This window comes from Callorhinchus milii, unplaced genomic scaffold, assembly GCF_018977255.1.
Source record: "Callorhinchus milii isolate IMCB2004 unplaced genomic scaffold, IMCB_Cmil_1.0 Scaffold6, whole genome shotgun sequence".
Taxonomy (NCBI): domain Eukaryota; kingdom Metazoa; phylum Chordata; class Chondrichthyes; order Chimaeriformes; family Callorhinchidae; genus Callorhinchus; species Callorhinchus milii.
Genome location: NW_024704747.1, coordinates 2323063 through 2348562, shown reverse-complemented (window position 1 = coordinate 2348562; position 25500 = coordinate 2323063). Strand labels below are relative to the sequence as shown.

Here is a 25500-nt window from a genome sequence, read left to right as displayed (position 1 = left end):
GACAGTCGGGGTGGGAGAGGGTCGAGGCTCTTACAACGCTAAAAGCTGGGCAGATAACCCAAGACGTCCAGCCTGGCTCAATCGGTAGCACTCTCACCTCGGAGTCAGAAGGTCGGTCGGGAGGCGGGGGGGTGGGGTTCAAGCCCCAATGATGGACTTCGAACAAATTCACAGTCCACTCCACTTTACAGTATATTCTGTCAAGCGCTCGGAGACATCTCGACGACCCCAAAAGGCGCTGCATCGAATGCAAGGATGATTATTGTTACCCAAACGGCTCAACAACAAGAACTGGCAATGGACGGAGTCTCGGAGGGCTCCAAAGTGTTTCGGCAAGGTTTGTCTCAGACCCCTGCGCTTGGTGCCGTGTGAATCAGAAAGTTGTCGGAAATGAAAGTACGGGCTTCAAGCAAAGACGATTTGAGACGACTGACACTTTCAGAGGCACCTTCCACACTACAGGCAGCGCACAGCCTGGCTCGGTCACTCGCGCTGACTCGTGAAGTCCCGTAGAATAGTGGTTAGAGCGCTCGTTCTCAGGCGAGGGGACCCGGGTTCGATTCCTGAGCGGGGCGAAATCTTAGGCGAGTTTCCTTACTCCAATCCCTCTTCCCTTCCACAAAAAAAAATTGGTCACTCAATCCACGACTGTTTGCGGGGACACCGCTGGGCACAATTGGTTCCCGCTTTTCGCCCACAATATACACAGTCACTCCACCTTACAATATATTCCGAAACGCTACGAGATGTCTCGACGATGTAACAAGGTGCTATATCAAATGCGAGGATTATTATTACTTTCTGCTCAATGTTCTGCGTAGGGTTTGAGCTTGAGTCCCAGGAGTAGAAAGCTACATCATGTCCCAACCAATGTACCACCTAATCCCTTGTGCAACTAAAGCTTAATATGTTGTACCATCGAATGCAACCGGTGTCGTGTTACCAGCCTTGGTTTGACTTATCATACCCGACTGATAATTCATGATAGCAATACCTCTCTGCTGAAATGATATTTATTGACTGTTGGTCCTCTGTACTTTTCAGCCTCGTTGCAAGTGGATGGTATCAGCTTTGGTACGTTTGCCAATCCATCACACCCTCTACCTGCATATCCATCTATTTATCTGTTGAGATAAACATATATATGTATGTATACGTGTGGGTATGTAATAGAATCCGTTGTAAAATATACGTATTGGCTTTTGAGAAGCTTTCAACAATACTACGTTGCTGGGATAATAAATGATTTCATAATAAATTATTCAATTCAAAGGGCAAATTTTGAAGATGTAAATTCCGATGAAAGCGATGAATGAGACTGTTTTCTTTCACAGCTGATGTGTGTTGTTAAGTTAAGTTGTCCTCCTTGCTCCACACACCCACAGACAAGCCTTGATTCCAATCCCGGCAGAATTCTGTCAAAATAGCTGCCGCACGAAGTTTGCGATTCCGAATGGCATGAACCTCAATTAACTGTTTGTCACATAATGCACATTTCCGTTGAATTTTTTTTTCCCTTTGAAAGTCTCCCCACAGACTGCACTTTTGTCGCCCACAAAAGATACAGTCGATTCTCTTTACGGTATAATTCTGGGAAGAGCTTTGAGACGTCTCGAGAACATGATTAAGGCGCTATATCAAATACAAGGACTGTTATTACTTCTTTCTTTCTTTCTTTCTTTATTTATCCTTTCTTTTTTTATCAACTTATGATAATCCTTGCGTTTGATATAGGACTTATCTCTGGAATTTCCATGTGTAGGGGGAATGCATGGAATTCTCAGATGGGTTTAGAGACTCTTAAGCAATGGCGACGGGTTTCCACGTGTGTCAGACACCCACCCGACCAAAAAAAAAAAGAAGTTACATCTGAGACGACCCAATGTCCCAGTAGCCGGGCCTTTTCTTCTGAGCGCGGGAAAATAAAATGGCTGACTTCTCGGTCGTCAGGTCACTGGCGATGGACGTAAATGGTTCCCGAAATTAAAGGGCCTCCAACGAGTTGCGGGCCCCAGCCCTAGATCCTTCCCTGCATTGGTGGGGAGGGAAGGGGGGTGATTATGTCCAACGCAAAATTTGTTCTGGTGATAAGTGATCCACGAGAGATTATCCTCAGTGGGACCTTTCATCCACAATGAGAGCTCGGAGATAAGTTCACACACAACACTGCCCTCAACAGGCTGGTGGGGTTCGAGAGACAAAAAGATGGTCTTGCAATTTTTTTCAAACCTAGGGGACACCAAGGTCTCCTCCAGTCCTGCACGGCACCCAAAACCGCTACAGCCGTTGACCCGAGTCCATCAGAAAGAACGTCTTAACTCATCAATGCCATTAGTTGAGTAAATCATTTGTGGAGTCCTGTAAGCGAGAGGACCCGGGTTCGATTCCCGGGTCAGGGTGAAACGTCGGGCAAGTTTCCTTACTCCACACACACACACACACACACACAGGCACACATGTCTCTGTTTACCAGCAGTAAGTAGGAACCTGGTTGTTAGTCGATTGGCGGATCGCTTTTCCGGGGGGACTAATCCCTTCAAAAAAAATTATAATTTGGTCACTCAATTCACGGCTGTTTGTGGGGACGCTGCTGTGCGCAATTGGCTGCCGCGTTTCGCCCACAAAATGCACAGTCAATTCACTTGACGGTATATTCCGTGATGCGCCTTGAGACGTCTCGAAGACGTGATGAGGCGCTGTATCGAATGCGAGGATTATTAAAAACGATTATTGTACGTTCTTTCCAGCGCGATGGGAGATAACAATCATCATTTTTTAACAGGACATTTTTTGTTCAGGTGCGATCTGAAGGCTAAGAAGACTCTTTCATTGTTGTTGTAAGAAGACGGGGGGGGGGTTGAGGGAGAGAGTTCCATGGTTTTCGGGGCGTGGTGGCCTCCTACTGTGGAGCGGAGGGGACGAGGGACAAGAAGCAAGAAGCAGGAGCCACCTGAGCAAAGGCGGTAGGCAATGGAGCCGAGAGAGTAAGCAGTACGGAGAGACAGGGCAATGTGAATGACCTCACCGTCATATTTCTTTTCCTTAAAATAAATGCCCTGAGCGTTTTGTGTTCGATGTCGAGTTCCGATGAGTTGCAAGTAAGTCTGAAGCCGCCTTCGTGCGAAAAGGATGAGCAAAATAATTAACCCGTGCTTGGGAAATGAATCTGGAGTTCAAGGATGATTTCCCAGGGATTGCGAGTTATCAGGATCTTGATTACATCCCACATGAAATGGGTCATTCAGCCCTAAGCCCTGTACCTACCAATCAACTATCCCATGATAATAACCGTAAATGTAGGGTAAAGATTACCTCACTCGCCTCACAAGCGAGAGCTTACCCTGCAGCGAGTAGGGACCCGGTTGTTAGTGGATTGGCGGATCGTTTTTCTGAGGGTAACAATCCCTCGAAAAAGAAATGTGGTCACTCAATCCACGACTGTTTGTGGGGCATTGCTGTGCGGAATCGGCTGCCGGATTTCGCCCACAAAATATAGTCACGACACTTTACAGTGCAGCGTATTCAGTGAAGCGCTTTGAGGCTTCTTAACAAGGTGTTTCAGCGCTATATCAAATGTAAGGATTATTATTATTATTATTAAGCACAGCGAACAATGCCTGTAACTGAAGGAGAGGGGGAACAAGGCAGAGATTTCCGAGGGGAAGGTGGGACGGAGGCTTGGATTAGAATAGGGGGAGCGGAGATAATAATAATCCTGGCATTTGATGTAGCGCCTTATCACGTCTTCGAGACGTCTCAAAGCGCTTCACAGAATGCGCTGTAAAATGAATTGACTGTGTGTTTTGAGATGGTCGGAGGGTTGGAAAGGGTTGGCCGGGAGATTGCCCCGGGAAGACTTTTTGAGTCTGGTTCAGCATCCTTTACGACACAGCCGGTGTTAAAAGAAAAGTGGTCTGTCAGGAGTCACAGGGAAGATTAAGTGTAGATAGATGTGTGTGTGTGTGTGTGTGTGTGTGTGTGGGTTTATCGTTTGTAAATTCCATTAGTCTGCACCGATTGTGTTGCAAGGACACGAGGCAACTTGGCAATGGGTTTGTGGGGGTGGTACTTGAGATGGTTTGTGTGACAAGCAGGCGTTTCTGTAGCCAAGGCAGAAGCAAAGCAGCATCTCCCTCTCTCTTTCTTTCATTCACGCTCTCTCTCTCTCTCTCTCTACCCTCCCCTTTCTCTCACACTAGTTTGCGCTGTGCCTTTTTGCGAGATGCAATTTGTTTGGGCTGTGGTGAAGTGAGCAGTGCAGCATTGCTCTTGTGTCTCTCTCTCTCTCCCTCTCTCTCTCTGGCTCTCTCGCTGTTGCTCTTCTGTTTTAACGTCTCCGGGTTAGTTGCTGGATGCACAGTGGTTGCTGCAGCGAGACGTGTTTTGTGCAAGGGACAGCCGGTTAAAGACGAGAGAGAGAGAGAGAGAGAAGGAAGGAAGGGGGTGGGGGTGTGAGAGAGAAAGGAAAAGAAGAGCGAGAGAGAGGAAGAGAGCAGATGTGCACTGACATGGTCAGACGTGGACGACTGGAGTAACGTTGCTCATCTCTTTATTCGCTCACTCGCTCGCTCGCTCTCTCCGGCTGAAAATGGACTGCTTAGCTCCTCGCGTTCACCTCCTTGCCCTCTCAATGTCTGTCAGACTCTGGCTGCTAACTGTGACGGCTTATTCCTGTAAGTACAGCTTTTTTTTTTGTTTTCAAGCTTGTTAACTGAATTGAACCAGGAGGTTGGTAGTGGCGGTGGTGGGCGGGGATGGGTGTGGGAGGTGGACGAGAAAGTGTATGGCTCCCCCCCCCCCCACCGCCTCCACCTTCCCACCCCAAAAAAAAGTATGGGGGAGCATAAGTTTGCACATCAGAGAGAGAGAGAGAGAGACAGTGTGTCCAGGTGAATATGTGGCTTTATTTTGGCATCACTTTCCACTTGTACCAACACTGCCCGATAGTCAATGTGCTCTCTGTAGTCGTGTGCGTGTGTGGAGCGCTCTGGACGTTAGCCTGGGTGATGGGGGGGGTTGGGGGGGGTGGGGGGGGGGCTGTATAAATGCAAGTTGTTGTCGCTTGTATGGATGTGTCTGTGTGTGCGCGCGCGGGTGTGCGTATGAGTGTACATGTATCTGTCTGTGTGTGTGTGTGTCTATTGTGTGTGTGTTTGTGAGTATTACATCTGTGTGTAATTGTGTTGCTGTGTGGTGCGCGCGCGTGTGTGTTCGTGTGCGTGCGCGCGCGCGTGTGTGTGCGCGTGTGTGCGTGTGCGTGTGTGCGTTTACACGCACGCGAGAGACTGTGTCTCGGTGGAGCTTGCTCAAATGGCTACGGGGTTATTAACAAGTGCCCAAGTTTCCGCTGGCGATTTAAAACTGCGCGTGTAAGTGGTGATGGTGATTTGGGAAAGGCGGGCGTGAAGTGTGGGGGTGGGGGGGGGGAACGATTGCGGTCTGTAATGTGCCTGTGGCGTCGAGACGGAGACTCGAAAGGGGAGTGAGTGTACCTTTGACTTGAAACCACAGTCCCTGCTGTCGTGGCGATCTCAGAAACAGAGGGAAAGGCAGGTTGACAGACCCTCGCCGGCTAAACACGGGGAACTCTCACCTCATCCTTCTCTTTACTGAAATCGTCCCTTACACCAACAATAAACCCGGCCCACACCCTCTGCCCCTCCAACCTAAATCACTTGGTGTATTGTGTTTCGTCCACAAAATAACACGTATTCCTACATGAACACACACGCACACACACACACACATATACATACACGCAATGATATGTACGCGCAGACATCCACACATGCACTCTCAAAGTGCTCCACCCGATTCACCGTCATGTGCAGTGACTGTGTACTTTGTGGGCGAAACGCGGCAGCTAATTTGTGCGCAGCGATGTCCCACAAACAGTCACAAAGCGGAAACCAAAATTATTTGGGGTGGGTGGCGGGGGGGGGTGGGGGGGGGAATTGTCGGCCCGGGTCACCGGGAGAGACAGAAACTCTCTTCTCTTTTCAAATAGCACCGCGGGATCTTTAACATCCACCCGGACAGACAGCCAGACAGGCAGACAGGCCGACAGACAGACAGACAGACAGACAGTCAGACAGGACCTTGATTCTTATGTCTCGTCTGAAGGACGACACCTCCAACATTGCAGAGCTCCCTCGTACTCTGTGCGATTCAGCCCGGACGGTGCTTGAAGCCACAACCATCTGTGGGGGGTGATCTTTGACAGTGATTATCGTTATGTCACTGACACACCTGTTGGTCACTCCTTTGGGTAACAAATGCAGTTGTCATAGAATCATAGAATCCAACAGCACAGAAGAGAGGCCATTCGGCCCATCGTGCCTGTGCCCGCTCTTTGAAAGAGCAATCCAACCAGTCCCATTCACTCCCCCCCCACACTCCCCCCCCACCCCCCACCGCTCTTACCCTGCAATTTTTTCCCTTTTCGAGTTTTCCTATCCAATTCCCCTTTGAAAGTTATTGCCGAATCTGCTTCCACCGATCCTTTCAGGCAGCGTCTTCCAGATCGCAACAACTCGCTGCGTAACAAAAAAAAAATCTCCTCATCTCCCCTCTGGTTCTTTTGCCGAATATCAAATGGAAATGAGTAGAAGTTAACGTCAGGGGGTAACATAGTAATAATAATAAAAATCCTTGCATTTGATCCAGAGCCTTAACACGCCTTCGAGACGTCTCAAAGTGCGTCACAGAATATATTATAAAGTGCAGTGACTGTGTATTATTGTTTTTATTTTCTTGAGGGATTATTATCAGCGCATGGAGTAAGGAAACTTGCCCCGAGGTTTCTCCCTGCCGGGAATCGAACCCAGGTCTCTCGCTTGCGAGGCGAGCGCTCTAATCAACGAGCTACAGGACTCCACAATATCCTTCTATAGTGCACTATACCGTTATGATGTGCACTATTCCTCTCTGATGTTATTTGGCGAAGGCTATAAGAGATACCAGTGAATAAGCAGACGAGTTACCAACGGTTTATCCTCGCCGAAACCCAATAAGGAGCGCGTTTGCCTACACGTAGGTTACTGTGTGGGACGGCAAGCTGAGCGTGCGTAGGGAATAGCGGCATTGTTTCCAGGAGAACATTAACACGGGCAGAAGATCCAGTGATCTAACAGGTGTGGAGTTTGCAGTAAAAGCCGGGAACAGTAAATCTCGGCGTCAGTACTTTCAAAGGAAACCCAACAGGTCAATGAGATGAGTCGAGAACTCCAGTGGGGGGGGGGGGGGGGGGCGCGAGCATCAGCATGGGCTAATCGTACTCTCTTCTGCACCGCAAACCAGTTTTTCCTGGTGACTGGACTCCAATAACCTCACAGCCAAGACCGCACGAGAGATCCAGAGTCCTGTAGCTCAGTGGTTAGCTCGCACGCTCACCTCGCAAGCGAGAGGTCCCGGGTTCGATTCCAGGCGTGGCAAAACCCGAGCCGAGTCTCCTTACTCCACACGTCCGCCTCTGTTGACCCAGCACTAAGTAGGAAACCGGTTGTGAGTCGATTGGGGGGAATAATCCCTTCAAAACAAATAGAGATAAGAATTTGGTCACTCAATCCACGGCTGCTTGTGGGAACGCCGCTGTGCGCAATTGGGCTGCCGCGTTTCGCCCGCAAAATGCACAGTCAATTCGCTTTTCTCAACGACGTGTTAAAGCGCTGTAATCAAATGCGAGGATGGTCATTATCTGTTTGGACTTGAGTAGCCTTCTGGCCGACTTACAGTGTTAGCCTGAACTTATGCGTTAGCCTTCTCGCTCTCGCCTCTGAGTCAGAAGGTAGCGGGTTCAAGCGACAACACAACCAACTGCGTTGTCACCCCATAACTGCACTTGTCCTCACGAAGATCGCCCCTTAACTAGACTTACTTTGAACTCAGAGTCCAGGCTGACAGTCCAATACAGCGCCGGGGTGGGGGTGGGGGGAGCAATGCACTGTCGGAGACTTTAAACGAGACGAGGTCCCACCTGTGCCTTGTTCGCTTGGACGTCGAAAGATCCCACGACGCTGGTCAAATAGAGAAGAGGGTTCCTCACTTGCCCAACAATCCCTCCAGATACGAGCAGCCAAATCATCTGCGCAATCACCTACAAAATACACAGGCAGCGCGATTTTGCAGGGAGGGAATTCCCGCTCGAGGGACTTCGAGACGCCTCGCGAGGATTTTTTTTGCGTGTCTGTGCGTGCGTGGATTATTTACTGACTACATTGAAGGGACTCCACAAACGCGCAGCCGTCCTGTGATTAACGCGATGCTTTGTTCAACCAAAGCTACGTTGGAATCTCTTGCGCGTGAAATGTAAACCTGGAGCCCGTTTGGATCAGGTTTGCGACTGTACTGTTCACTAAAGTGTCCTCCTTCAAAGCTCCCACAAGTTGCGATGGGTTTTCAGGGCGCAGGAAGGTGCTTAGAGCGACACGGTCGGTACGGCAGGATTCCCAGCATGAGTGCTGGCGGTTCCGATTGCTTCATTTGGATCGTTAAGATAAGACTGGACAGGGTTCAGCTCGAGGGAGCAGTACGGGCACTCCGATCGCAAATGTACACACTCGCACACAGGAGCACACTCACGCACAGACGCACGCTCACACACAGATGCACACTCACACACAGACACATACTGACACACCAACGCACACTCACACACAGACGTACACTCACACACAGACGCACACTCGCACACAGACGCACGCTCGCACACAGACGCACACTCACACACAGACGCACACTCGCATGAGGAAGAGGGGGATAGAGAGAGGCAGGGAAGAGGGAAGTGGAGAGGTAGAGAAGAGGGAAATGGAGAGGTAGAGAAGAAGGGATTAGAGAGGTAGAGAAGAGGGGAATAACCCACTATTCCTCTCTTCCTCGTGCTTCGCAGTACCTCTTAAATACCCTTATATACCGACTGAGCCAGGCTGACACACGCAAGGAATTTTTCAAATGCTTTTTTCCCGTCAGCCGGGGTGTCTGACACACGCGGAAACCCATCACCTTGTGCTTCAGAGTCTCCTGAACGAGCTGAGAATTCCGCGCCTCCACATGGAAATCTCACAGAAAGACTGTTGGAATGGAATGCGTTCTCTCCCTCTCTCTCTCTCTCTCTCTCTCTCTCCCTCTCCCTCTCCCCGGAGAGACGCATCCTGTTTACGTAATTCCGGAGAGTATTAGGCGCAGGATGGCAAGAGCTGGGAGGGTTAACAGGAGCTGAGCAGGACGACTTCCCTGATCCCAGTGACTGCACACCCAAAGATCAAGGGGATGGATGAGAGAAAGAGTTCCAGTGGAGGAGTTAGTAACAGCTTTACCATTATGCATTTGCACATTTATTGGCAGATACTTTAATGCGGACCCAGATCCTTTCGGGCAGTAATTCCCCCCGGGGTCTAGATTCACTGTGTTTGCGTAGAGTTTCAGAGTGTGAGGAAATTGGGCAAATGGTTCAATTCACTCTTCACTTTTGATGTCGGCTTTTCTGTCGTTGCTTTGAAGTACTTTACCAGAGCGGAAGCGAGAGAAAAATTGCCTTGAAGATGAAGGCTTTGTGTAAGAATTTTCCAAATTCCGTTTCATGCCTCTCGCTCTGAACGTAAGAGCCGAAGAGTCAAATCTTTCTGCGTAGAATCGCGTTCACCTACAAAACACGCAGGCCCCGTGACTGCCGTAATGCGCTTCGAGATGTCTTTCTGACCCGAAAGGGAGTCAGTCGCTGTGGAAAATGCGAGGCTTATTGTTAATAACACTGTAGAGTGAATCGACTGTATATTTTTGCGTCCCCACAAACAGCTGAGCGATCAGCCGGGTTGAGCGGTCACATTATTACGAGTGGAAATGTCGGCCGGGACGCTGGGAGAGAGAAGCCCCCTTCTCTTTTCGGATCGGGCCACGGGATCTTTAACGTCCACCTGAACAGGGCACAGATGGATGGGACCTCGGTTCAATGTCTCATCCGAAGGATGGAGCCCCCGGCAATGCAGGACTTGCTCATTCCTTCATTCGCCTCCTCCTCCTCCTCCCCCATCACCCACTTGATACTGCACTCAATGCAACTGCTGCCATTGAATTGAAACAAAGCAGACACCTTGACCTGAGCTGAAACTCACAGCCAGACAGATCGAAGCTAAGAAGATGGAAATCCTTCAGCCTAAGAAATCAGGCTTCAACCCAAAAACGAAGGCAGGTGGATATCTGAAATCACACGTCAAGTTCGTCTGACAGGCAATCCAACCCGAGACAGATTAATATCCCTGCCTGTCCTTCAGGTCATAAATATACAGCTCTTGAGAATTCAATTATGCGATGGGAAACAGACAAGGACAACATTTCGCCCCGCAAAAGACACAGTTAATTCACTTGACAATGTATCCTGTGAAGCTCTTTGAGACGTCTCGAGGAGGTGATAAGGCGCTGTATCAAATTTTATTATTATTATTATTATTATTATTATTATTATTATTATTATTATTATTATTGTTATTATAGACGTCCTCCCACCGTGGAAGGCGCTGGATCAAACGCGATTGTGTTACTATTATTCACTGAGGAGTAACCTGCCCCTTCCTGCCAAGGAAGATGAGCTCAGTTAGTTGCGAAAGGTTGCAAGTCCAATTCCCAATGGGCCTACCCAGCTCTTCACCCTTTCCTAGGTCATCGGAATGAGCGCGTCCAAAAATAAATCGGTCCTCCAGGGAACAGGTGAGCAAGGGCTCCATAGCTGGACGAGGCCCCAGGAGACATGTCTATCAATGCTGAGCAGGTTTTGCTGTAATCCAAGGCAACCTCCAAGGATGTTCCAGACAAATCCCCAATCCAGCAGACTATAGCCCAAATGAGAAGGATGGTCCTAATTGGAAAAATAACTTGCTGCACTATTAGAGATTCGCTACACATTGTAATGGCTGATGTTATGAAACCTTGGGCAAGTTTCCTAACTCCACACGCCTTTGCTTACTTGGCAGTAAGTCGGAACCCGGCTGTTTGTGGGGACGCTGCTGTGCGCAATTGGCTGTCGCGTTTCGCCCACAAAGTGCACAGCCACTCCACCTTATGGTATACTGTGTCAAGCGCTTTGAGCCGTCTCAATGATGTGATAATACGGCGCCATATCAAATCCAAGGATTATTATTATCATTATTATTAATATTCATAGATCGATACCCATTCTCTGGCACGACCCTCGCTCACTGTTTCAATTGCGAGCATTTCTTCCATACCTGTTGAGTGTCGGTCGGGATGAGTGGCTATTATTGAAGGAAGATGTGGAATTCGAGGTGGCCGCTGTCAATTAAGATCCTCATCCCAATATCGCTGGAGTCCTCAAGCCTGAAATTCCACCCAGTCTTAGCCTGTCAGTCCGGGGGTGCCAGCACGGCTCCTTTGGTAGCCCTCCCACTCCTGAGGCAGCAAGTTTTGGGTGTCACACCACACATCTGGCCCTTTGAACTCACGTAGCCTAGGCCGACCCCCCATTGCTGTGCTGAGGGGGAGCCAGAGGTAGTTAAACCCAGAATCTTCGTGCAATTGACCTGACAGCATTACCTACAGGAATTTCCAGGTGTAATAATAATAATAATAATAATGATGATAATCCTCGCATTTGACATAACGGCTTTTCCCATCTCCGAGACGTCTCAAAGCGCTTCACAGAATACACTGAAAAGTGTAGTGACTGTGTACTTTGTGGGTGAAACGGGGCAGCCAATTGCGCACAGCAGCGTCCCCACAAACAGCCGGGGATTGAGCGACCAAAAACGATTATATTTTAGGCGTAGATGGGATTCATGGAACTCTGTTGGGTTTGGATACTCCCTAAGCGCAGTGATGGGTTTCCACCGCCCCTCAGACACCCGTCTGAACCCCCCCACCCCCCAAAAAAAACCCTGCAAGCCGAGTTGCTCCTCACACTCGATTTCAGTCCAGTGCTTTGTAAAGGAATCCGGATCGATGGGGTTGGAGCGCTGGAGATTGAACGCAAGGATAAGCTAGACTGTTCAGCACATGAAAGACGAAAGATGTGCATCCAAGACTCCTTTCGGTATCTCTCGCGCTACTTACTTGATCTGTTGCCTGTCCTTCACACTTCTCACATCCCTTTCATTGCCTCCCTCACCTGTCCTTTATCCTCCCCAGCGTCTCTTTGACTGGCTCTCCAATACCTTACAGTCTGTGCCATCTGACGCCTAGCGATACTTCTTCATTATGTCGGTCCATTTACTTCTCTATTCACAGCCAACGCACTCAGGAAGATCACCTTCGAAGGCAGAAGATTTGCATTTCCCCGTGTGCTGCCCACTTCTGCCTTCGGTTAAATAATATAGAACGAATTCCCTTGCATTTGCCTTTCACGCTCGGAAGTACTTCACAGGATTTACTGCGTGGTGCAGTGACTGTGGGTTTGGTAGGTGAACCAATTATGAAGGTCCTCAGCATTTTATTTAGAGGTGATTAGACTATTAAACAAAACTATTGCACGGTCTGAAACATCAATGGCCCAAAGGATTTTACACCAATCGTAATAATCAACCGTGCATTTAATACAACAACAACAAATTACATTTATATAGAGCCCTTCACGTCAGGAGGATGTCCTAAAGCACTTCAAACGACACATTGTAAAGTGTGGAGACTGCATGCTTTGCGAGTGTTTTACAGGAACGACTGTAAGGTGTAGTGACTGTGTGCTTTGGAAGGCGAACCGAACGAGGCTGTTTTCCCCAGGGGGCGTGCGGCTGAGGAGGGGGTGGGGGTGAGGGACGGGGTAAAGTATGACCAAAGGTGCGATCAAAGCGGAAGGTGGGCCTTGAGGGAAGGGGCGAGTCGTAGGATGGAAACTCTAGGCCACCTGGAGCGACTTTGAAGGTGAGCCATTCCTCCCTGGCATATCTCTGACGTACGTTAAGATGAAGCCCGTTGCCCTGACTGGAGTTGAAGGCAACGGCGTGTGTTTTGAAGCAATAAAAACAGCCGAATTCATAAGATAAAAATGAAGCAAAATACATGAGGTTGTGCGTCGGATTGGTGGATCGTTTTGCGGAGGGCAATAATTCCTCAAAAAGAAATGTGTTCGCTCAGCCCCACGGCTGTTTGTGGGTCACTGCAGCATGGAATTAGCTGCCCACAAAATACACAGTCACTCCACTTTACAGTATATTCGGTGAAGCGCTTTGAAACGCCTCTCCGACGTGATAAGGCGCTATATCGAACGCAAGGATTATTATTGTTGCTATATGATTATGAATCCTGTCAACGTGCGTCCAAAAGGTACAGAACTGAGTCCGATCAATCCAAAATACATTTAGTCAGAGCCCTCAAACAGCAGAAGAGTTCCCGGTTGCATTAATTGCAGGGACGGCCTAATCGGTTCGTCCCACACCTCCTTCGTCCCCGTCTCGAGCCGTTTCCCTGTATATCGCTTGTTACCTCTCATTAATAACGCGGCTTTGCGGAGAGTTCGATTCCAGCCACCTGCTGTTCTTCATCAATCAGTCACCAACCATCACGCCGAGCAAACTTGCAAGGCAACGCAGAGGTCACTGCGATTAAGGTAGAGAACATGCAGCAGTGCACAGCGTTAAGGCAACATAAAGGAGGGATATTTATTGGGCTTGCTCGCGAGCCTGCGGTGTGGTGGATAGCGCGCTTGGCTCGCAAACTGGGGGACCCGGGTTCGATTCCCGGTCAGGAGCAAGACTTTACTCAAGTTTCCTTGCTCCACACACGCACATGCCTCTGTTTACACAGCAGTAAGTGGGAACCCGGTTGTTCGTCGATAGGTGGATCGCTTTCCCGGGGGGTAATAATCCCTCAAAAAAAAATGAATCCATAACATGTTCTATGAATTGGTTTTATTTTCTCTCTCTGCGTCCTGATCAACCACCCCCCCCCCCCACCCCGCCCCCCAAATACATCCATTCACTTGATGGCAGTTTGTGGGACGCCACTATGCGCAAATAGGCTGCCAGGTTCATCAACAAAATACGCAGTCACCACATTTTCCAGTAAACTCCCGTGAAGCGCTTCGAGACGTCATCAAATGCAAGTGTTATTGTTGCGCCATCGCACTCCAAAGCGGCCCTGATTACTGTAGCAGGTGTCTGCAATGTTGCCAGGAATCTCTCTGGGTTTGAGCGATTGAAGTCGGAAGATCTGTTCATCTGAATACTAATTTGCTGAAGAGTGCGGAGTGAGGGAGTTAGGGTTGGAATCTTTGACGTGGTCCAAGAGTAATGGGTATTGTCAGGGCCAATGTGCTGCGTCTTGTTCTGTGGCGTTCAAAGGTGGACAGTGAGGGGTCAGAGTTTTATGAAATTAATGAGTTGTTTTGCTCACGACAGGGGTTTGGATCCCACCCAGACCAGACGAGACGCGAGTCAAGTCAAAATGAAACGCATTTGTGGCCAGTTTTCAAACTGGTCCCCGGTGAATGAGTTAATCAAGCGAAATTGCCACAATTTAAGCACTAATTTGCAATCTCACTCAGAGCGAGAGAGACAAGAGTCAGGGCAGGTGGTGTTCTGAATGGAAATCGCAAGGATAGGCTGGAACTCTTCCGTGGTACATGCCAGGCGGAGGGAGCGGGAGACGGAAAAATAACGTGTGTCTGAAGTGCGTCGCGCTCCACTCCCTCTCTTTGATACCACGTCTTCAAGCCATCACAAAACGTAACTGTAAAGGGAATTGATTGATGGTATTATTTATGTATATATATGTATGCAATTATATGTTTAACGTCTTCCAATCCCAACTCAAACGATGGCTCTGTCGCTCTGCGAGCCGGCGGAGTGTTTAGCTTTAGAAGTGGAAGATGGGTTTAGTCCTACGGGGTGAAATGTCCCCACGGAATCTGATCTCCGTCTCGATAGAAATTGCAGCGTGTTTCCGAGGTCTGTCTTTTGTTTGCTTTCGTGCTTTCTGCCCTCGCTGTCTGGAACTCTATCCCAGAGTGCTTCTGACCTGCCTCTCTCCTCCCTCCCCATTTTCAAGGCATACCTCGCTTTCGGTCAACTTACCACCCCCACCCCCACCCCCCACCAACCCACACACACACGCACACCAGTATCTCCCTAGTCAGCTCTCAATTTCCCCCCCGATTATCCCAGCTCGGGTGTCCAGCCATCTGTGTTAAACATCTTGAGACATCGTCCCGGTACGAGAGGCGCTGTAACTCGACCCTCTGTTGGCTCGTGGAATCCTGTAGCTCAGTGGTTAGAGCACTCGCCTCGCAAGTGAGAGACTTGGGTTCGATTCCCGGCAGGGCGTAAACCTTGGGCAAGTGTTTCCTTACTCCACGCGCGCGCCTGATAATAATCCCTCAAGAAAGAAAAGCAATAATAAATTGGTCACTTCAATCCACGGCTGTTTGTGGGGACGCTGCTGTACGCAATCGGCTGCCGGTTTTGCCCATAAAAAATGCAGCCAATTCACTTTACAGGCGATATCCTGTGAAGCGCTTTGAGACGTCTCGAAGACGTGATAAAGCACTGTATCAAATACAAGGATTATTATTATTATTATTATTATTATTATAGAAACTCCCCAATGTTGAGGCTCTTGTTAGAGGTTATCTAAGATGCAATAAAACTTGTTTTATTGCACTGTTGGCTTTGCTCCTTTGGCCCGTTTCCAATACGAATCGAATTCCACGTCTTTTGATAAACCAGATACTCCTTTTAACCGAACTGAGGGCACGATTACTAGATTACATACAATCCCGCTGCTAAACCCTTTTATCGACTGTGATAGTGTCTCACATTTACCTCTTACAATGACAATGTAGTCCCCTTTATCTTGTGCTTTTAACCCGCCCTCTCCCTGTGCCAAGTCAGGATTGTACACACAGTCTCTGAAAAACAAGAAGAAGTGACATTTACTCAGCTCTTTTCACATCGGGAGGACATCCCAAGGGCCTGGACAGTTAGAGATTTGCACCCGAGCTGCGGGGCTGGGATCAGGACGGGTGGAGGGCGGGGAGGGTGGGGCTTGGAGGGAGACTGAAGACGCAGTCGAAGTGGAGGGTCTTGAGACGGGCCTTGAGGGAGGGCGAGAGGGGGAGTGAAGCGATGGGACTGTGGGATGGAGTTCCAGAGGGTGGGGGCAGAGAAGCTTGAAGGCCCGATCGGCGATGGTGGGGCGAGTTGGGCTGACGGAGCCCGCTGTGTAGAGGGAGCAGATAGGTAGGCTGGTACGGGACCATCTTGCCATCCTCACAACCGCAGCCAGGACCGGTTTTGAGAAGAATCCGCCTTTTTCGGAGTTGCCGCACACTATTTTGTGGCTTTAACGACTGCGAGACTCGATTAGGATCATCCAACAGCAGAATCATCCTTCAGATGAGACGTTCAACTCATCCCCCCACCCCCCAAAAAAATTGGTCGCTCAATCCACGACTGTTTGCGGGACACTGCCGTGCGCAATTGGCTGCGGCGTTTGGCCCACAAAATCATCCACTCGTTTCGTGACTGTTTGGTAGCGTCTTTGCGGTGCGCAACGCCAGCTGCTGGGTTCAAGGAAATCCGTGAAGTGGCTTCGAGACATTTAGCCGAGGTGAGATCAGGAGTTATATATATCAAACGGGAGGATTTACGGCTATTTCTAATTAATCGTCCGCACGTTTAAATTGAACAAGGTGAAGAATAAACACCTCCAGCTTCTTTTTCCTTGCGGAATAAGGGGTCTAGGTCAAGAAGCCTGAATCATCCATAAGCGAGCCATAGAAAGGGGGATTTATTTCCGTCACACTTCTGCAGGAGATGTTTTTTTTTTACTGCCACTTTTCTTGTTTAATTGAGTCTTAATAGATACATAAACTGCGCACGGAGAGGAACAAAGCGATTTGCTGAAAGAATTGCCTTCCGAGTTGGTAACGTTTTATTGCGGTTATAATTAACGTTCTCGGCTGTTTTATGTGGGAACAGAGAACGGAATCAAATCGTTCGCTTAAAACACACTCCCCTCCCCGTTAATGTGCCATAAACAACACGGGGCGATTTTTCAGACGCAGTTCCTTTTGCGCCTTATGCTCACTTTACGATAACAATTCTCGCAATCCTTGTGGGGAGGGGGAAAGGATAGTGTCCCGGAGCGCTTGATGGTGTTCCCCGTGCCCCCCCCCCCCGCCCCGAGCCGGGGGGAGTGGGAGGGAGGGGGGATTTTGAAGGCCTTTAGGCGGGATTTGAAGGTGCGGAGGGAGGGTGGCGGGGCGGAGGGAATGAGGGAGACGGGGTGGCTTTGAGGCAGTTTGACGAGCGGGGGTGTGGGGGGGTGTGTGGGGGTTGGTGGGGGGGGGGGGGAGTGGGACTAGTCGGATGGTTCTTTTCAAAGAGCCGGCACCCACAGGCACGATGGGCCGAGTGGCCTCCTTCTGTGCTGTACGATTCTGTGATGCCGGGAGATTCACCGGTTCGCTCGTAGCGCTCGCCTGACCATTGGATATTGACCATTAATATAAATCCGTAGCAGATGGGATCGACTGCAGACAGCACACGTTCAGAGTCGCTCAGGAAATGTCAAGTTGCGCTTTAACATATGCTTTGTTCTGCTAAAGCTGTTTTTCTGTGTATTTAAATATCCGCTGACGTGTTACACTGGCGGATAATCCAACCCACCGGGACTCTGGGCGAAACCTTGGGCGAGATTCCTTGCTCCACGCGCGCACACACACACACACACACACACACATGCCTGATAATAATCCCTCAAGAAAAAAATAATAATAATAATAATAATTTGGTCACTCAATCCACGACTGTTTGTGGGAGGCTGCTGCGCGCAATTGGAATTTCTCTCTCCCAGTGTCCTGGCCGACAATCCCACCCCAAATGAAACAGTCGGTCAATGACTTCAAGGCTGTTTGTGGGACTTTGCTGTGTGCCAATCGACTGCAACGTTTCCGTTACACAAAGACCTAAGATGGGGCTTGAACCCGTAAACCTTCTCACCCAGAGACGAGAGTTCTAGCAACTGAGCTAGGCTCACAGTAAACCCTACGAGGCCACAACTTCCATTTATGTGGAGCCCTTCTCATGGGTCAGCGTCCAGGAGTGCTCAAAGCACTTTGAGACGTTCTGTCATTATAGGTGCTGTACAGACGAGAGGATTATTATTACGAAAGGAGAACAAGCACAGCACAGGCAACAATAGACAGGTCGGACAGGAACTGACGTGGGCTTGTCTCTTAAGTAGCGGTAAGAGTGTCTGCCAGCGTTGTGATCAGACACCTCCCAGTGTCTGTCCTGAAATTGCCCTTCACAATCCTAGACCTGTGTCCTCTTGTTCTGCTGTCTCGGCCCATTCCAAAAGAGGCAAAGAGTCCCGTAGCTCAGTGGTTCGAGTTCTCGCCTCGCAAGCGAGAGGACCCGGGTTCGATTCCCGGGCGGGGTGAAGCCTTAGGCAAGTTTCCTTACTCCGCACACCATCTATTTACCCAGCAGTAAGGAGGAATCCGGTTGTTAGTCGATTAGCGGATCGCTTTCTGGGGCTAATAATGCCTTAAAAAAATCTATGAACAATGATGATTTGGTCACTGAATCCAGGACTGTTTGTGGGGACCCCCGCTGAGCGCATTTGGCTGCCAGATCTCGCTCACAAAACACAGTCACTACACTTTACAGTATATCCTGTGAAGCGCTTTGAGATGTCTCAACGACAGGATAAGGCACTGTATCAAATGCCAAGCTTATTATTATTATTATTATTATCATTATTATTATTATTATTCACCTGGGTACGTATCCCAGTCTTTCCTCAAATTAATCTAATGCCTTCTGCTTACTACTCGTGCTGCTGTGCCACAAAAGCGACCTTACCCTTAAAGAGTTATCTGTATTCTGATATTTAAAGCCGTGACAAGTTGCGGAGGCTGCAGATTAAAGCATTTCGGTGGCAAAGTGTTGAACATAGTGCTCAGTGTTTCTCCTGCCCCGTAATTTCTTCATCCCTCACCCACCTCCGCTGATAGGTTTTTCAACATACTGCGGAGAAAGAGAAAGAGAGAGAGAGAGACAGAGCAGATTTATTTTAGGAAATACTATCTTAGGATACAGTTTATAGTTTGGGGCACAACACGTCGTGCGACTGCCAAGATGGTTGGAAGGTGAAGGTTGGAAGACGTTGATATTCTTTTGTCCAGCAAATTCTTATGTTCTTATGTATGAGAGAGAGAGAGAGAGAGAGAGAGAGACACACACAAAGAGAGAGAGCGAGAGAGAGAAGACAGAAATAGAGATGTAAGAGAGACAGAGAGAGAGCGAGAGAAAGAAAAAAGACAGAAAGAGTGACAAGACACACAGAGGGAGATATATAATAAAGAGAGAGAGAGAGAAGATAGAGAGAGAAACAAAAACGAAAAGAGAGAGGCGAGAATGAGCCAATGATGTGTCGATGCATATTCAGAGGCTAAAGAAGCTCTCTTCTCGAAAATCTTCTTCCCTCCTCCTCCTCTCCTACTCTCCGCCTAAAAATCCGTCTCTTCCGCCGCATTCCTCACGTAACCTGCAAAGCGCGGTGACTGTGTATTTTGGGGGTGAACGCGATGGCCGTTTGCACGCAGACACGGACCACAAACAGCCACGAAGCGAAACGAATGACCAATTTTGATCGGGGGTGACGATGGGAGCGTGAGCTCAAAAGTCCCGGAGGGGGGGGAGGCTTGAACCCACAGCCCTCCTGCATTGGAGGCCGGGGAACGGCTACCAATCGAGCTGACGTTTTATTCTAATTGGGTTCCGATGCGGTAGGGGGTCGGGTGGGGGTTGTAGGGCGGAGGGTCGGACTGTACTGAGGGTGCGACGGAAGTCACGGCATCGGGCGCGAATTGATTCCTTGTGTGCGTCGGATTCGCACGCTGGCAAGCACCCATTGTTGAGTTCCGTGTCGAGCTCAACCTCCGATTCTTCCCCCACAAACGAGGCGGAGAGCGTGGGCGAGAGGGACGGACGGACGCGAGGGACGGAGGCGGGGGCTCGTGGCCTGGGTTCATTCTGAGAAGTTTTAGCGCCGCAATCGAACGAGATTGAGGTGTTTCACCCACAGATTTGTAGCGCGAGGCGACGGAAATCTGTGATGCGAATGCAAATGTTTCGCCCAGGTATTATCGTGTTAACTCGTATTATCTTACTGTTACCGTTTAATAGATTTGCCGTGCGTGATCGCACAAACCACTCAATGTGATAATTTTCTCCGAAGCCTTTTCTTTCGACTCTGCTATTTTACACCTGCTGTTGAGGTCCCACGTTGTTAAGCACACAGACACTGTCTGGCCTGTCACTCGATGAGGGAGGTCAAGATGTAGTGACTTGCTGGACGAGGGGAGTGGGTTGGACGGGGAGGGAGTGAGTTCATAAACCCACAGCCCTGGTTTGATTTGTGCTTTCTGCTGAGATAGTTTTAAGATAATAACGATCCTTACCTTTGTTTGGGGAGTCCTGTAGCTCAGTGGTTAGAGCGCTCGGTTTAATAATACTAATTATTAACTAGCGGAGGTAATGATGACTGCCCCCCCCGACTCCGAAAAGAATTTGGTCAATCCACGACTGTTTGTGGGACGCCGCTGTGCGCAATTGGCTGCCGTGTTTCTCCCACAAAATACAGTCAATCCGCTTTACAATATATCCCGTGAAGCGCTTTGAGACTTCTCGACGACGTGACAAGGCGTTATATCAAATGCTAGGATTATTATTATTATTATTATTATTATTATTATTATTATTATTATTATTATTATTATTATTATTATTATTATTATTATTATTATTATTATAGCACCTTTCACGTTGGGAGGACGTCTCAAAGCGCTCCACAGAATATACTGTACAGTGAATCGACTGCATATTTCTGCGGGCGATGTGGAAAGTACACTCAGTTAATCTAACACTGACAGCGGTTTTTTGTTTAAATGAAATCTTCCATCATTCAATTACTATTCAAGCAATAAAAGTGAAATAAGGCATCAACAGCATGTTGTGCCATCTGCCCGCTCAATGGGATGAATGACTGACTGATTGATTGATTGCGCTCTTTATTTCTGTTTGTGTTAAATATCAGTTGGAAAATCTGCTGTGATTAAGTCTACCGGCGTCTTTACATTTTGGTTTTTTTTTTTTTTTCGGTCACTCAACCGCGATGGAGAGTTCCACATATGTTTGTGACTTTGACGTTGGAGATTTCCCCAATGGACTGGAATGGAATGCGCTCTCTCCCTCTCTCTCTCTCTCTCTCTCTCTCTCTCTCTCCCCGGAGGGACTCGTCCTGCTTACCTGATTCCGGAAAGTATTAGGCGCAGGTTGGCGAGAGCCAAGGCTTGGGGGGTTGGGGGGTTGGGGGGGGGGAGGATTCCCTGACCCCCAGTGACCGGTCGGCCCCTTCCAGCTCCTGGCGACGAGCCGGGCCGGGGCTGGTGCTGCCATCAGCAGCGAGTGCCCTGGAATCCTGCAGACCCGCCTGGATTTACTGCGTTGTGTAGTGACTGGGTGTTTGGTAGGCAAGCAAAGTATTTGAAGGAGCAAAAAAAATTCCCTGTGCTCCCATTGACAGGCCAGTATTATCTTTGATAATGTCTTATTGAAGCTAGTTTGTCTTAATTGGTCAAGTGTGAAGTAATAATTTATAATAGTCTCCAGAATATTAATGAGTTCTACCATTTAAATTCTCCAACTTAACGCACATGACCTCTACCGGTAGACCAGCTAAATCAACAACAGTACGCTTTGAATTAGTAGTTTCGTGTAATTGGCTTTTAACCTGTAATTAATTATTCCGGGGATGGCATTTCCAAGGATTATAATTTAATACGCATTAAAATAATAAAATAAAGCAGGCGGACAGTGAGGGCTATCTCTCGTGGGAATAGCTTGAGAAATAATTCTGGACCATTCAGTGCTTGGCGTTTTTTTTTATCTTGCATTTCGTTGCGGAACGGTTGGGTGCAGAGCAAGAAACAGGAGGAACGGGAGGAAACTGTCAGTGTCAAGCTATTTGTAAGGCTTGTCGTGTTGACGCTATTTAATACGCTCTCCTCTGAGTCAAAGCTTGTGAGTTCAAGCTCCCGCCTTGAGGCCTTTCAAGTCTTGGCTGACATTTCGTTACGTTGCTGAGGAGAGCGCTGTATCATCAAGAGTCGCCGTCCTTCAGATGAGACCTTAAACCCAGCTGCGTCCTGTTCGGGTGGACGTTAAAAATCCCTTGGTAGCGTCTGAAAAGAGAAGGTAGTTTCTCGCTCCGGGTGCCCTGGCTGCCCCATGTGCCCTCAAAATACACAGTCACTAAGACTTTACAGTGCAGCCGGCGAAGCACTTTCTGGCGTGAAAGGCGCTGGGTCGAACAATAATGTAATGATCCTTGCACTTGCGTCTTCTAGACGTCTCAAAGCGCTTCACGGATTCTACTGTGAAATGACTTGAGTGTACGTTTTGTGGGCCGAACGCAAGGACCGCTGTTGTTGTAACCTCCGACACTGTGAAGGTCTCACTGAACGGCTCCGCTGATGTTGCAAATGATGCTGCAAAGCCGCGCTGCACAGTTAATTGACTTTAATTGCGACTCTGAACTTGGTCCCGACAGATGACTGTGACGAACACCTGGTGTCTCAGCTTCCTCAGCTGGTCTTCGATTCCTCCTCAGAACTGTCCGGCAGCCACAGCCCGGGTTTTGCGAAGCTGAACAGACGAGACGGTGAGACTCCGGGCTACGGGGCAATGCACGTGCGTGCTGGCGTTCTCAACGGTCCCCCGTCGCTCGCCTCGCAAGCGAGAGGGACCCGGGTTCGATTCCCGGGGGGTCAGGTCAGGGCAAAACCTTAGGAAAGTTTCCTTACTCCGCACACGCACACACACACACACGCCTCTGTTTACCCAGCGGTAAGTAGGAACCCGGTTGTTAGTCAATTGGCGGATGGCTTTCCGGGGGTAATAATCCGGGGGTAATAATCCCTCCCAAAAAATGTTTGGTCACTCAATCCACGGCTGTTTGTGGGGACGCTGCTGCGCGCAGTTGGCTACTGCGTTTCGCCCACAAAATACGCAGTCAATCCACTTGACAATACATCCCGTGAAGCGCTTTGAGACGTCGCGACGAGGTAACAAGGCGCTGCATCAAATGCAAGGATTGTTATGATTATTCATCGTTATGATTATTAATATTATTATTAATCAGCCCCTGATGAGATCTTTGACCTGAAAGAACCCCGAAAACAAAAAAAGTCAACAAACGCGCACACACAGACAGACAGACACACACACACATGCACACAGTCTCTCTCTCTCTCACACACACACACACAGTCTCTCACACACAGTCTCACACACACAGTCACACACACAGACAGACACACACACACAGTAACACTGACGCACACACAGACATACACATACACCACAGACACACACACAGTCACACACACAGACACACACATGCACATACACTCGTACGGACAGACAGACAAGAAGTGTTTGCTGTAAGAGCAATTTTCGACAGAAAGAGATAGAGAAGAAGAGAAAGGGGGAAAGTTATTAATAATAATAATAATAATGGTCGCATTTGATCTCAGCGCCTTATCATGTCGTTGAGACGTCTCGAAGCGTTTCGCAGGATCCACTGTAAAGCGAATTGACTGTGTATTGTGTTGCATTATTAAAATGAAATGGAAAGAAACCTCCCCAGAAAAACACTTGCCCTCACTTTACCCTCTTTGCTTTCGTGCGGGCACGTGTGTGCGTGCGGGCACGTGTGTGCGTGTGGACACGTGGGTGCGTGCGGGCACGTGTGTGCGTGTGTGTGTGTGTGTTTTAAATACAGTAGATGTTTATTATTAAGTTTGTTCTTCCGCAAAGGTAATTTCCCCACAACTCGGTAAAATCCGATTGATTTAGCCTCGCACGCTTGTATAACTGCTCGGATTTTATTTGTGTTTTCTCCCCCCCAACCCCCCCCCCCCACACCCCCGGCTCTGAGATCAATCACTGCAAGATTTCCATTAGCTTTCACAATTAAATTACTTTCCCTTTGCTCCTGTCGCTAACAGCTTGCTTGGGTAACGTTACAAGGGGAGACTGCCTCGTAATTAATGGTGCTCGAGCAACATTATAATCCGAGAGAAATGAGCTCTTAGGGTTGTGTTGCAGAGTGTCCGATCTGCTGACTCCCCAACCCACTACCCACCGCCTCCGTTCGACTGGCTCCAGCCTCCTGCGCGTCCCACGTCCCCTCCGTTCCATCATCGGCTGCTACTCCCCCCCACCCACCCAAACGCCTTCAACCCCTCCGCCTCACCCCACGCCCTCCCCTCCTTCCCCGTCTTCAGATCGGGCCCGAAGACCTTCCTCTTCGACCGCTCTTACGGTCACCTCTTTCCCCCATTGCCGTTTTCACCCGCAGGTCCAACGAAATGATGTGAGGAGCCTTGAGATGTCCTGGTGCTGATCAGGTTGATCTCTCCTCCCACCCCCACCCACCACCACACACACACACACACACACACACACACACACACACACACACCAATGGCTAAACCCAGGGTGTATTAACTCTACATTTCCCAACTCTTGTATCTCCAGGTGCCGGAGGTTGGTCCCCGCTGGAGTCCAACCGGCCCCAGTGGCTGCAGATAGACCTGGGCGAGAGGACGGAGGTCACGGCCGTGGCCACACAGGGCAGGTACGGGAGCTCGGACTGGGTGACCAGCTACGCCCTGATGTTCAGCGACTCGGAGAGCAACTGGAAACAATACCGGCAGCAAGACAGCATCTGGGTCAGTGCTCCTCATCATTAGCTGCTGTTGTACATCGCATGTGTATGAGTGTGTGTGTCACATACAGAGAGATGTAATCACCGGAGGTGCTCAATTGGCTGCCGCGTTTCGCCCACAAAATGCACAGTCACTACACTTTACAGTATATTCTGTCAAGCGCTTTGAGACGTCTCGAAGACGTGATAAGGCGCTGCATCAAACGCAAGGATTATTATTATTATTATTATTAATAATGCAAACCACACAATGCATTTCATTCTCTTACGCAGTGAAATCCCACTTCTTAGGAACAGAGGAACAGGAGGAGGCCATTCAGCCCTCGGGCCTGTTCTGCCATTCCTTCAATGGATCTGTACCTCAACTCCAAGGAACTCAAGGCTCGACTTTTGAACCTCGGTCTTCTTTGTACAATAATAGCCACACGTCCTTCCTGCTCAAAGACTCCAGCGATGGTGTCAATGGTTTAGTGTCTAGTTCCCAAGGTCGGGAATGGTCTGCGGAAGGACCATTTCAGTGAGCGAGCAGTCAACGTGTGGAACAGGCTCCCCGAGGGAGATGATGGAAGAAGAGAGTGTCGACTCTTTCACAGGCACATCAGATAGATGGTAGAAGGCAAACTGGACCGGTCTTGGTCTTCTATTGCCTAGAAGTTACTAGGTTCTTAAATTGGCTGCCATTTTCATCTACCAAGGCACAGTCACTACGCCCGACAGCAAAATCCCTGTTAACCATTTGGTTTGGAAGACGGATGGATG

At 49.0% G+C, this 25500-nt stretch overlaps 1 protein-coding gene across 1 annotated transcript in view; it reads left to right on the top strand.

Moving 5' to 3' along the window:
• Window positions 1-4630: 4630 nt before the first annotated feature.
• Window positions 4631-25500, top strand: part of LOC103191537 (contactin-associated protein-like 5) — a 123314-nt gene continuing 102444 nt past the window's right edge. Inside the window, exons 1-3 of the mRNA XM_042336196.1 lie at window positions 4631-4673; window positions 22561-22671; window positions 24552-24745. Coding sequence (XP_042192130.1) covers window positions 4631-4673; window positions 22561-22671; window positions 24552-24745 — 348 coding nt within the window. The remainder of the gene's footprint in view (window positions 4674-22560; window positions 22672-24551; window positions 24746-25500) is intronic.